General features: G+C 52.9%; 1 protein-coding gene across 6 annotated transcripts in view; it reads right to left on the reverse strand.

The window, feature by feature from the left end:
* PTDSS1 (phosphatidylserine synthase 1) overlaps window positions 1-14,240 on the reverse strand; it is a 76,014-nt gene that overhangs the window by 39,527 nt on the left and 22,247 nt on the right. For 5 of the 6 annotated variants that reach the window (XR_013366882.1, XM_077876176.1, XM_077876172.1 and 2 more), the window contains one exon: window positions 3,311-3,402. Coding sequence is in view for 2 of the 6 variants with exons in the window: in XM_077876172.1 (XP_077732298.1) it covers window positions 3,311-3,402 (92 nt within the window). In the remaining 4 variants the exon portion in view is untranslated. Of the gene's footprint in view, window positions 1-3,310; window positions 3,403-7,436; window positions 7,574-14,240 lie in introns of those variants that run through there. The other variant, XM_077876175.1, reaches the window with a different exon arrangement.

Consider the following 14,240-nt stretch of genomic DNA (forward strand, 5'->3'; position numbering starts at 1 on the left):
ACCTTGCTGGGTCAAGGACGAACCTGTTCCTAGTCACCAGAACACAGCAGACCGGGCAACGCCGCTGCCCAGGCACGCCCCCAAAACTGCCTTTCGGGGAGGCAGCTGCTGTTGGGCTCCAGCTTTCCCATTAATTTTCATTGCTTAACTTGAGAACTCGTGCCAAGGGTGGGAGGACAGAAAATAAGGTGAGAAGACCGGAGCAAGAAGAGGCTCATACGTTCTGCTCAGAGAAGCAGCCACCCAGCACCGGGGCCCTGAGGAAGGCCCGAGGGGACAGCCACCGAGCCCAGGAGCACCCCTCCCAGCCGCCTGGCCAGCTCCCCCGTCACCAACACTGGCACCTTCTAAAGCCTTCCAACTTTTAAATATTCAATGGGAACAATCTTTAATGTGGAAAACGTAATTTTACTAATCAAAGGTAACGTGTGGACAGGTGGACCTTTAGCACACACATCGTGTCCGCTGTGCACACACGGCCCCAGAGAATCCCTCTGAATATGTGCTGCCTATGTCCTATCTTTCTCTACCTAGAATCGTCCTTTCCTGGATCCACCTAAAAACCTTCCCCGTGGCACGTTCTGCCCAGAGGAGTGGTGTGCGTGCACACACACACACACACACACACACACACACGGAGATGGTGGGGGGAGGATGTGGAGGGAACAGACGAGGTAAGAGAGAGAGGAGGCCGGCTCCAGGCGGTCTGCTAGCCCCTCTGGTCACAGAGGACACCTGGGCACAACCAGCAGCCAACTTCCGCAGGATCCAAAGCCACGGGGTACAGACCAACTAAGACCCTAGGGCCGTATTCCTGGAGAAAAAAGAAAAGCCAGACCCTGGTAGAGAGAACAGGAGTAAAGGGAGAGGGAAACATGGGAAGATGGAGATAAAAACACATCACCAGGGACCTAATAAGAGAAAGAACCAGAGGAAGACCAACTAAAAGGAAGATGCTGGAGCCAGGCCCTACCGCCACCACTAGGCTGACGTCAAGCGGCCGTCATCCCCCGGCCTCCCGGGGCCCTTGCTACCTACAGAAAAGCCCTCGCGATGAAGCCTCTGACCCAGCTCCTGCTAACACCTCATGGAAGGGATGGCTGTAAAATCATGGCTCTCGGGACATCAATCTTTGAGGATGCTCAGACTTCCAAAATGGCCCTGGACTCAGAAAAAGCAAGTCTAAAAAAGAAAAAGACAAAGGCAGGAAAGAAACCTTCAAGCCGCGAAGAAGTGACCTTCGAGAACTAAGCGACAATGAACACAGAGAAGCTGAAGGCTTGAAGAACAGACGTGGCACCTCTGGACTGACCAGTTCCCTCAGCACCTACCATGTGCCGACTGATGTTTAAAACAAAAGGTAGTAGGAGAGGGACAGACTAGGTAAGAAATAAGAAGAAAGCGCACAGAGCAATAATGGCCATGGTCCTGTCTGATGACCTCGGAGTAAGCAGCAGACTCACAGGAACGGCTAAGGGGCAGAGCGGAGGGGAGTTAAACTCAGCTGTCAAATGACACTGTTACCTGAGATGGTTCATCCTCCGCAGGATTCAGTCATGGCTCCACGGGCTGGATCATTACGCCACCAGCAAAACCACACAGTGTGACACACGACGAAGCAAAACTACAGAACATAATGGCATTGCCACCATCTTGGAAAGACACCTTGGCATGTGTGTGACACTGTGATTTATAATAAGAAATATGTATTTGGTCTTTGTGCCCTTTTCTGGCACAGAGCTCCTCGAGCCCTAGGAACTCCAAGTGATAAGGATGATGAATACTTTTTGCTATGTTAATGAGGCCTTAGGAAAGTGCCCAAGAACAGGGCCGATTGCCAGTGGAGCCAAACATGTGATTAGAGGGTGAGAACTCGCAGTCCTGTCCCCAAGACCTCCAGGGAAGGGTGAGAGGCTGGAGGCTGACTGCAATTCCCAGTGGCCACTGGTTCCCATGCCTCTGTAGGTGAGGCCTCCAAAAAAAACTCCAAAAAGGATGGGGTTCATGCAGCTTCTATGTTGGTGGACATTTATCTGATGCCAAAAGAGTGGCCCACCTGGAGAGGGTATGGAAGCTCCTAGTCCCCTCCCAAGTACCGTATCCTACACATTTCTTCATCTGGCTGTTGGTGGATATTCTTTGTAATAAACAGGTACTGCAATCTAACGAGCAACCTCACTTCCTGCATCCTGTGAGCCACTCTAGCAAGTTAATCGGACCCAAGGTGGGGTCATGGGAACGTCTGACTTAGAACCATTTGGTCGGAAGCAAAGGTGAAACCCTGGACTTGCAGTTGGCATTGGAAGGGGAGGCAGTCCTATGGGGCTGAGCCCTTCCCCTGTGGGAGGGACTCTAACTCTGGGTAGATGGTGTCAGAATCCAGTTCAACCTTAGGGTAACCAACTAGTGTCCAAAAATTGCTCCTTAGTGAAGGAACACCCCCTTCCCTGCTGCTTCCTCTCCTGAACACATAACATCGGAATTAGGATTAGAACTCTATTACCATGGTAGATTTCCAAACAGCAATGAGTAGCATTCACAATGGGCTTCTCATTTTTTTTGAAGATTTTATTTATTCACGAGAGACACAGAGAGAGGCAGAAACACAGGCAGAGGGAGAAGCAGGAGCCTGATGTGGGACTCGATCCCGGGATCCCAGGATCATCCCCTGAGCCAAAGGAAGATGCTCACCACAGAGCCACCAGGCAACCCCCCTCCCTTTTTAAAGACTTTTCCTCACTCCATAATCATGATGGGGATAATAAAATTCACAGTAATAATGTTTTTTTTCACCTGATGATGAAAATACATATCCCAAATGCATGATCAGCAAAGTTTACTATGATTAAAGATCACCTGGGACAACACATTATTTCAGTAATAATCATATTGCAGTGGCCCTGTCCTTAGCAAGAAGTACGAAACAAATAATTGAGTATTTTATGACTCAGCTGATAGAGCAAAAATAGCAACAAGAACAACAGCTGACACTCACAGAGCTTACAATTTGTCAGTCACTATTCAGAGACATTAACACGTATTAATTTAGTTAACTCTCTCAATTGCACCTACCTGCCAATCCCTTGTTTGCAAAAGTGAGAGACTCAAGCACCTGTGAAACAGCTGGGGCACTTCCCAGGGCGGGAAGATCACAAGCACGTGGCAGATCGGGCACCTGTGCCCTAACCACCACAGATTCGTTTCTCTTACTCTCACTTTCTGGTTTCATCTTCTAGATGGCATGCACCTCCCAGAACACCAAAAGGGCACAACGCACAGGGGAGATGTGATCCAGTGTGACACCACTTACCATTGGGAAAGGCCAACACGCTGATGATAAGGAAGAAGAACACAACAGAGAGGATGCCCCTCCAGATGTTGTCCTCTGGGACAGAGTCATCCCTGAAAACAGAAAAGAAAACACTGAGTACTCATTTTCGGACCTAAACAGTCAACTCCGAAGGCATAAGATTCCATTTTCTGAAAAGTAGTGACTGCTCATTTTGCTGAGCAAAGTCTCTATACACGCTACTTACTCTTCACTATCATTTCCTAAAATAACCCAGTCTCATAGTGGTCCAGTTCTTACAAGAAATGCAGCTGGCAACCTCACATGCCGACACACATTCCACTGAGACAAACATCAGAGAAGCACCGTCCTTTAAAAAAAAAAAAAAAAAAAATGCCCAGAATGTCAAAAGGTAAGGTTTATTTTGGAGAAATGCCTTTTGATTTCAAGAAGCACTAACGATGACCTTTACGATATACACTGTGGCAAAGAAATCTTTGAGAACTCATAAAGAAAGCATAAGATTATAAGGAAGAAGAACATAAGGCAATGAGATTATATATCAATTCTCAAAAACGAGCAGTTGGCCATCTAAGGGATGAATGAAAGGATGAAACACTGGATAATAAGAAAGTACCAGAAAACAGTATTAAAAGAAAAATCATGAAAATGGAATACAAGATTTACAGTCAGACAAGAAGCAAAAGAACCGTAAAGAAAGGGGATGAGTTTCCTCCCTCTGAGCCTGGCCACTTCTCATCTACTGCTGCATTTATCTCCTCCATAACCCAGGTAACTAAAGGATTCCATCCCTTGGTTGATATACTGTCTGTCTTCAGTATAGAAAGGGAACTCCTGGGGCACCTGGGTGGCTCAGTCGGGTAAGTGTCCAACTCTTGATTTCAGCTCCAGTCATGATCTCAGGGTCCTGGGATCCAGCCCCACATCGGGTTCCATGTTGGGCATGGGGCTTGCTTAGGATTCTCTCTCTCTCTCTTTCTCTCTCCTTCTTTTGCGCGCCCCCCCTTCCCCCCCAACAAAACAGAAAGTAAACTCCTGAAGGCAGGGAATTATTCACTCATTGCATCCTCAAAGGCTGGCACATGATAAGCCCTCAATAGATTATCTGTGGACTGATTACTGGTTAGGAAGAAAATCTATCGTATAAAACCAAGTAAAATTTCCCAAATGGAACTTTTCTTAACGTTGATGGCAGGAAAAAATAATTGATGGCAGAAAATAATTAGGTTCTGACAGTTTATGTTAAAAAAAACAAGTAAAAGTAAAGTTTAGCCACATACTTTTGGGCCTCAAGAGGAGCAAACAAAAGAGGGGAAACAGAAATCTAAGACACTAAGATTTTCTGAATTGATATTAAGAAGCTTGAGAGAGGGGAAGTCCAGCATTTCAGTTTAAAAAGGTGCAGGATGAGTAGACAGGAAACAGAAGAACAGAACGGAAGGAGATGTTTAGACATAATGAGACTAGTAGCAATAAATCCAAAAGTGGTTTTTGAAAGTGGAGTTTATCTGTGAAAGGACTGCAGCTTTCAAGAAACAAATATTAAATTAAGATTAAACATCGGTGAAGGAAAAGAAGGAAGTCAAAAAAAAAAAAAAAAAAACCCTACAGGGAAATCAAGTCCATATATACATATAAAACTCAAGTACCCAGAATACAGGAAGAAGTGTGGAGGGAAACTATGATCGATTCACCTAATTAAAGACTAGGTCCTGGGCTATTGGACTTAAAAAAGAGAAGTTAACTTAGATATCAACTTCTGTTCAGGCTGAGTTTTCGCACCAATTTACTTTCCAGATTTGTGAGAGGACTGCACATAAAGTTCTGTGGTAGGAGGTCACAGAGATCCCCTTTCTTAAATCATCTGGCCAAACAGCACTAACACTAATGCTGGACAAAATGCTTAACTGTTAACTTCACAGATCTGCTTATAAAACCAAACTGTGCAACCAGGCAGACTTCCTCCTGCAGCAAAGTGCGGTCTTATCTTAATGTACACCCCCAACAATTTAACATCTGCCCAGAAGGTATGAGCATGGCCCTAAAATGCTAGCCCTTCGTTACTGGGTACGTGCAATGGTCTTTGGCTTAGGCAGGGAAGCCCTAGGTCTGTCTAGTTTCCAGGACGAGCTTTTACTGAAGAATGGCTCACACAGGGACTGGGGCGGGGGCACAGTGTCCTCATTCAGACCAACACCACACTACTGATATTGGTAACAACAATGATGTAATAATGGCTCCTGTTATCAAGTATTCACTGTGTGCCAGGCACTCAACAGGCACTTTCTTTTTCTTTTTTTTTTTTTTAATTTTTAAAAAGATTTTATTTATTTGTTTGAGAAAGAGACAGAAGGGGTGGGGGCCCCACCCAGCAGGGAGCTCCATGCTGGACTTGATCCCAGGACCCCAAGACCATGACCCGAGCCAAAGGCAGACGCTCAACCGACTGAGCCACCCAGGTGCCCCTGAATAGGCAGTTTCTACACATTATCTCTAATTATCACAACCCATCTGTGAAATGGCTTACTATCAACCATATTTAACAAATGAGGTAACAGAGGCTCAGACAGGTTATGTAATTTTAATTTGCCCAAGCCTACATATTGAAGAAGTTGCAGAGTTCACATCGGAAACCAGGTCTGTTCGACTCTGAAGAGGATGATCTTTCCCCTACACCAAGCTGCTCCTAAAAAAATGATGTGGTCCTAAATCTATCTGACTCATGTTAGATGCACAGGGAAGGTATACGAGAGTCCGAAAGACACACATTTGTAAGTCACAAATAGAATAAAAGCAAAGCTGAAATAAGTCACTGTTGTCCGGGAAAGAAGGTCGATTCCATAACCCTGACATTATACCAAGACAGACTCTGAACCATTTAAAGAAGAAAAATTAAACGAAACAAAGCAGAACAAAAAACCCCCAAAAAACAAAAAACATGTGTTAAAAAAACAAAAACAAAACACAACCACCTCAGAGTGGAGAAGGCCTTTCTACAATATGATACAACCCAGCAATCATAAAGGACAAAAACCGGTCAGTCCGCAAGACACAGAAATCCGTAATGGACAAGCAATAACCGTGGAACTTAGATCAAGGCGGAGTTAGCTGCCGTCCTAGTACGTGGGGCTCCCCGCAAAATCGATTAACATCAAGAACAACAAATAGACAAAGAAAAACAAATGCAGCGGCTCTCAGGCAAGCGAAAAGATGCTCGGTGTCGCTGGTGGAAAGAGACAGACAAATCAGAACACCCCCGGGGGACCACGCGGCATGTCCCCACCACAAAGGTAAAAGTTCAGTGACTGGGGTGGAGCAGGTATGAGGAAAAATCCAAACAGGTCGTCATCTACCCCGATGCCAGGGCAGCTTAAATTGAAACCACCTCCAGGGAGGGCAGTGTGGCAACATGTTAACTTCGTCAGGACACACACCCTGCGACTCAGCAATTCCCAAAGGAGGACTTAGCCCGCTGGCCGACCCTCGTTTACGTAACAAAATCACGTATGCACAGGATGCTCCGCTGTGGCCTTCTCTGTATTTAGCAGAAGAATGGAAACCAGCTAAATAGATGTCCACCAAAAGGAACTGATTAAATAATTTACAGAATGTATTTACTTGTAATGGAGTTGGAGGCAACCACAAGAAAGTCCTTCTACGGCAGCTGCTACAGAGCAAGAGACGTCGTGCGATGATAAGCAGAGAGCGGCGAGCACAGGACGTGTGGCACATGTGCACACCTGCCACCTGTGCACACCTGCCACCTGCGCGGTGGCTGCGCTCTGCCTGGAAACGCAGCCAGGAGGGCAAGGCCGCTTTCCTCCTCCCCCCATGCCCTCTGGTGTGGCTCGAATTTCAAGCAATGCGCGTCCATTATTCTTTCCAAAACAGTGAATTGATTAAGATGTTACCGAACGAAGGGCTACGCGAACCAGCAAACCGGTCTCTACTTCAGATTACTACGGTCAAGATGCTTGAAAATGTATCACCGTTACCTTCGGAAGAACCTAAGGTCGGTAATCAACAAGGACATACAACCAAGAAAACTGCGCTTCTGTAAATTTTGAGCGATTTTCAGGATCAAACGGATGGCTCAGTTTCAGGGAGAACAAAAAGGGTGACCAACCTGAGGAAAGTAGCAGCGGGGTCTGCAGGTCGGCAGCTTTATATCCGATTAGAAGGGAACCGGCACCTCCACGACGCAGCAGCCTGATCGGGTACCTGCAGGCGCAGGGCTGGGGGCGCCCGGGGCACTGCCCAAGGACGGGGTCCCAGCGCCCTGCCGCCTGCAGGGAAGGAGGCCGCCTTCTTACACGGCCTGCGGCAGCCGCCCACCATCCCCGCCGTGCCCACCGCCCCGCAGCCGCAGGCCCTACAGCTGGCACCGGGCCCGTCCCCGGGGGCGCCGAGGCGGAAGCCCTGGCTCGGTCTGGCCCAGCGGAGGAGGCAGGCACAGCGGGACACACGGGCCGGCGGGCTCAGCGCCAAGGCAGGGCACCCGGAGCCCGCTGGGGGCGGGGGGTGCTGCGAGCACACGCCCAGGTCACTGCCCTGGGGGCTGCGGGGCCCAGCACAGCTCCTGCCACACGGCGGGCGCCCTCAGGCCCGGGGCCCAGGACTGGCTGAGGCGGTGGCACAGTGTGCCCGGTGAGGCTCCATGAGGCCCTGGTGAGGCCCCGGTGAGGCCCCAGTGAGGCTCCGTGAGACTCCGGTGAGGCCCCAGTGAGGCTCCGTGAGACTCCGGTGAGGCCCCAGTGAGGCTCCGTGAGGCCCCGCTGAGGCTCCGGTCAGGCTCGAGTGAGGCTCGAGTGAGGCTCGAGTGAGGCCCCGGTGCGGCTCGGGTGAGGCCCTGGTGAGGATGCGGTGAGGATGCGGTGAGGATGCGGTGAGGCCCCGGTGAGGCTCTGTGATGCTCTGCTGAGGCTCTGGTGAGGCCCCAAGAGGCCCCAGTGAGGCTCCGTGAGGCCCCGGTGTGGCTCCAGTGAGGCCCCGGTGAGGCTCCGAGAGGATCCGGTGAGGCCCCGCAGAGGCTCTGTGAGGCTCCAGTGAGGCCTCGGTGAGGCCCCGGTGAGGCTCCGCGAGGATCCGGTGTGGCCCTGGTGAGACTCCGCGAGGCTCTGCTGAGGACCCAGTGAGGCCAGGGTGAGGCCCCGGTAAGGATCCTTGAGGCTCCGCTGAGGCCCTGGTGAGGCTCCGCGAGGATCCGGTGTGGCCCCCGTGAGGCCCCGCTGAGGCCTCGCTGAGACCCCGCTAATGCTCGGTGAGGCCCCAGTGAGGCTCCGTGAGGCTCCAGTGTAGCCCCGGTGAGGCCCCGGTGAGGCTTCACGACGCTCTGCTGAGGTTCCGCTCCGCTCTGCTGAGGCTCTCGTGAGGCTCCATGAGGCCCCGTGAGGCTCCGGTCAGGCTCCATGAGGCTCCAGTGAGGCTACGTGAGGCCCTGCTGAGGCTCTGCGAGGCCCGCTGAGGCCCCGCTGAGGCTCTGTGAGGCTCCTTGAGGCTCCGGTGAGGTCCCGGTGAGGCTCCGTGATGATCCAGTGTGGCCCCGGTGAGGCTCCGCGAGGCTCTGCTGAGGCCCCGGTGAGGCCCGGGTGAGGCCCCGGTAAGGCTCCGTGAGGCCCCGGTGAGGCTCCAGTGAGGCCCCAGTGAGGCCCCAGTGAGGCTCCGTGAGGCTCTGTGAGGCCCGGTGAGGCTCCGGTGAGGCTCTGGTGAGGCCCCGGTGAGGCTCCGTGAGGATCTGGTGAGGCCCCGGTGAGGCTCTGCGAGGCCCCGCTGAGACACACTAAGGCTCCGCTGAGGCTCTGTGAGGCTCCAGTGAGGCCTCGGTGAGGTCCCGGTGAGGCCCCGGTGAGGCTCCTTGAGGCTCCAGTGAGGCCCTGGTGAGGCTCCACGAGGATCTGCTGAGGCCCTGGTGAGGCCCCGGTGAGGCCCTGCTAAGGCTCGGTGAGGCCCCAGTGAGGTTCCGTGAGGCTCCGGTCAGGCTCCACGAGGCTCTGGTCAGGCTCCATGAGGCTCCAGTGAGGCCCCGGTGAGGATCCGTGATGCTCCGCTCCGCTGAGGCTCTGGTGAGGCTCCGGTCAGGCTCTGTGAGGCTCCAGTGAGGCTACGTGAGGCCCCAGTGACGCTCCCCGAGGCCCGGGTGTGGTTCGGTGAGGCCCCGCTGAGGCCCAGCTAAGGCTCCATGAGGTTCCAGTGAGACCCCGGTGAGGCCCCAGTGAGGCTCCTTGAGGCTCCGCTGAGGCCCGGGTGAGGCCCCGCTGAAGCCCCGCTGACGCTCTGTGAGGCTCCAATGAGGCCTCGGTGAGGCTCCGTTGAGGCTCCGTTGAGGCTCCGTTGAGGCCCCGCTGAGGCCCCAGTGAGGCTCGAGTGAGGCTTGAGTGAGGCCCCGGTGAAGCTCCCTGAGGCTTCATGATGCTCCGCTGAGGCCCCGCTGAGGCTCCGTGAGGCCCCGTTGAGGCTCCGCGAGGCCCCGCTAAGGCTCCGTGAAGCTCCAGTGAGGCCCCGTTGAGGCTCTGTGAGGCTCCCGTGAGGACTCGGTGAGGCTCCTGTGAGGCCTCAGCGAGGCTCCGTGAGGCCCCGGTGAGGCTCCATGAAGCTCGGCGATGCTCCGCTGAGGCTGCGGTGAGGCCCCGTGAGGGGGGGGCAGGCCTGCGCCCGGAGCCCACCATGGCGGCTCCCCCCGCCCGCGGCCGGTCGGATATTCAGGCGCCGAGTCGGACGCCGCTGCCACAGGTAGGGGCCCACCCACGCGACAATAGAAAACGTCCCGCCCACCCACGCGAGAACAGAGAACGTCCCCAAGGCAGGGAAGCTGCGCGCCGGGAAAACGCCTGGTCGGGCGGGCGTCGGTGGGACTGAGGCAAACTCTGGGCTCACGGGCCTGCGGCGACGCCAGGCCTGCTCTGCCGGCCCTTGCCCCGCCCCGGGCTGCCCTGCCCTGCCCTTCCCCCCCTCCCCCCTCCCCCCCTCAGGAGGAGCCCCCGAGACCGCCGCACCCCGGGGCGGTCTTGGGCAGAGGCCGGGCCCTGCTAGGACCCTCTCCGTGTGGAAACGGGAATCCCAGGCGAGGAGGCGCCTGTTAGCTCGGGCGCGGCCCCTGAGGGGCGCTTCCGCCGTTTCCCAGCAGGTACGGTCCTTGTGGAGGATCACGACGAGGCATCAGCTGAAGAAAAGCGTATTTCTCTAAAGCCCTCACTGGCTACATCATGGCTTGTGTTTCGATTCCCTTGGCATTCACTGCGGGGGGCCCGGCTCCGTGCTGGCCCCGCCTCCAGCCCAGCCCAGCCCAGCCCAGGCCGTGACCGGGGTCGCGCTCCCGCGGGAGCCTGCTTCTCCCTCTGCCGGGGTCTGCCTCCCTCTCTCTCGGGGTCTCTCAGGAATGAATCTTTTGAAGACATGTGAGATCTGCCTCGGAAGCTGATCTAGTCAATATTCCTCCCCCAACAGGGGCCACGGGCCGCTGGTAACAAAGGTGTTCGGAGTCTCTAACATCCTCCCGAGCAGCCCACGAAGGCGGCCAGGTAGGAGCCCATGCAGGGGGGGGTACAGAGCGCTCGGCGAGCTCGGGGGTAGACAGGAGGCCCAGGAGGCGCAGAGGACCGCCAGCCTGGGCCCGGGTGTGGCTGCGTGCAGGGGCCGGGGCGCGGGAGGAAAGGCTGAAGAAGCAGGACTACTCCGTGGTGACCCGAGGGCAGCCGCCACCCCGTGCGGGTGACGGGGGTCGCGACAGGGGGCAGATGGGGTCAGGACTCTATCTGAGCAGGTCACGCAGACGAACAGCCGTGTGGAGGGCAGCCGGCAGTGAGGTGAGGTCCGGAGCACGCCGTCCCCACCTGGCCGCTGCAGAGGCTCCAGGAGAGCAAACCGGGTCCCACCGGGGAGCCGGCACCCGGCCTGTGAAGCGGGGCGCCCAGGCCAGGCACTCGGGAAGCCGTCGCGGCTGACGCGGTAAGGGCTGGTCTCTGCTTTCAGCCAGGCTGAGAAACCGCCCACTTCCCTACAAAGCCCTGGGGCTCCACGGGCTGTATCCGGAGGATAACCGCATTACCCCTGCTAACGGAGTCCTGCCTGCGGGGCCGAACGCCAGGGAGCAGTCTCGGGCACGTGGTTCCTCAGAGGCAAGGCCGTATCAAGACCAAAAGCATCCAAAGCCACCCGGGAGTCCGCTTCCTACAGAAGACCCCAAAGAAATACAGGAGACATTTCCCCTCCAGCACACTTATGACCTTATTAGGGACCTAAAACGCCAGACATAAATGTAAGGGAGGGACACGGAAGATGCTGACTTAAATCCAAAGAGAAATATGATTCTAGTAGGAAGTGGGGAAGAGAAGTGTGAAGCTCACTGCTGGCCAGACCCCTCCGGAGGCAGCACCAAGCACGTGCTCCGTTCCCCACTGGGGGCCCGCCCGGTGCGCGGCCGCCATGGACATCGCCGAACAGAGCCGGTGCCGGGAGCAAGGACAGCCAGGCCTTGTGTTACTGGGAGACGAAGAACACAACGTACATAAAGGAGGCAGAAACCAGACAACGGAGTCAGCAGCACGAGGAGACATTTCCTAATGGGATTTATATGGCGTAAAAGGGCAAGAACCGGGAAAGCTGGCGGGTCTCCGCGAGGGGGGGGGGGCAAGGCCGAACGAAGCAAGAAGCAGCGAGCCTCGGAGCTGATGAAGATCAGAGCTCCAATTCGGCGAAGGGAAACGAAGTCAAAGCCGCAGTGAACACGTAAGTGAGAACGGATACGCCAAAGGCCTGTGCCCGTCTCGCCCCCGTCTGCCTTGTGTGTCCCGCCAGGGAGAAGGCCAGCACGCACAGACCAACAGGCACTGAGGAGCGGCGGGCTGCAGGAAGGCCGCGTCCTGTGGGCCGCGAGCACTCGGCCCGCACCCAGGCCCTCAGCTGGAGGCCCCTCCGCCAGCCACATGCCTCTTCAGGGGAGGGGCTGCTGGGAACGGGATTAGCAGATCCTGGTGTTTTCACATCTAACGTTTGTTTTCGAAATGAGGGCCATTCACTATGTGCACGTTTGCCCAATCTCTGAAAGCACTAAACACGAAGCACCCCAGTAACTGTACTCTGAGCCTGAGACAAAGGTTCTCCTTGCTCCATTCTGGCCCAACAAACTTCCAGGGCATTTGTCGAAGCACTTGTCTTGTAAGAATGCTTTCTAGGGGCGCCTGGGTGGCCGGGTCAGGTAAGCGTCTGCCTTCGGCTCAGGTCATGATCCTGGAGTCCCGGGGTCCGGCCCGGATCATGCTCCCTGCTCAGTGGGGTGTCTGCTTCTCCCTCTGCCCCCCTCCAAATAAAATCTTAAAAAAAAATACTGATTATAAAATGTGGCAAAATGAGCTTAGGGAGAAGACTCAATGGCACCCGGCTTTATTTTTATATTTTTAAAAAGATGTTATTTATTCATGAGAGACCCAGAGAGAGGCAGACACCCAGGCAGAGGGAGAAGCAGGCTCCATGCCAGGAGTCCGATGCAGGACTCACCCCAGGACCCCAGGGGCACGCCCTGAGCCAAGGGCAGATGCTCCACCCCTGAGCCACCCAGGCGCCCCCGACCCCAGCTTTATTTTTATTGATGGTAGAAGAGATAGGAGATTTAAACACCATGATTTAACAGTGACTTAGCCTAGTTGCTATCTAACAAAAGAACTACTTGACAAATCCAAACCTGTTTCAGACTTCTGCACGTGGTATCTAATCCCTCACGATCCTAAATTCTTGCTGTGTCTCCGCAGCATGTGACAGGACCCAGCTACGGTTTCTCCTCGACCAGTAATACGGCACCCCAAAAGTATTGTCTCCTTTCCCCTCACATCGCTCGTCTTTGGAAAACAAACTTTTTTTCACTTTTACTGAAGGAACTGCACTGAACGGTCATCCAACTAAAATCCTGTTATAAAATAATTATAAGGCACCGAGGACAATCATTTCAAAAGAGCATCATAATGAATCATTTTCATATAAGAAGTGGTTACCTTCCATCTTTATGGAAAAAGAGCGATCACTGATGTTCCGCTTTATAAAGGGGCACAACTCATTACAAAAAATAAGTACCACGCATGTTAGTGGTGCTTATGATTTTATAGAAGGTAAAACTTGTTATTAATGAGTTCTTCAACATATGGTTTCTCTTTATGAAATTATTGGAAGAAATAAAATGATTATCATTTTTATAAAAGGCCACAGTCTGAGGTTCAGGTTATTCCTCTTGTATGACTATTGACAAACTGTTAAAATTCATAACCTCTGCTGCAATTTATCAACTGCTTTGGCCAAACAGGGAAATGACGGAACAATGTGACTTTCTGTATCAGAAAAGAGGAAGAGAGATCTATTCTTAGAGGGCCTAGAATAATATTAAAGATAAAAGACTGAAACGAACCGCCCATTCTTGCTTCTCATTATTTAGAATAAAATATCACAATTACTTGTCTTACTTCCAAAGAAATCCCCACACTGATTCCACCATTGTCGACCCACACAGGAGAGGAAGTTAAACTGAAATACTCAACAGATATGTTTGTTATGCAAGCAGAGCAATGTCCACTATCTCAATGCCTTCATCCTTTTTCTCAATAATAGAGCATTCTTCATCCTTGCTCAATGACAGATGTAATTTAGTAGAAGGCATTAGCGTACAATGAAACGACATAATAGTTACAGCTAATGTTTACTGAGCACTTACTCTGGAAAGCACTGAGCTAAACACAGATTACCTAACAAAAAATGTACTGAACCTTCATAAAAGATAATCCCATGGAGTATTATTAGGTGTCTTCATTGTACGTACATATGGAAACTGAGGCCTAGCAAAATTAAGTGGCCACGCTGCTACTGAGTGGTAAAATGAGATGACATGACCAATGAAGTATTTGAGAATAACCAAAAGTAGGGACATGAATGAGTTTTCTGCAGGGCTAAA

This window comes from Canis aureus, chromosome 28, assembly GCF_053574225.1.
Source record: "Canis aureus isolate CA01 chromosome 28, VMU_Caureus_v.1.0, whole genome shotgun sequence".
In the NCBI taxonomy this organism is placed as follows: Eukaryota; Metazoa; Chordata; class Mammalia; order Carnivora; family Canidae; genus Canis; species Canis aureus.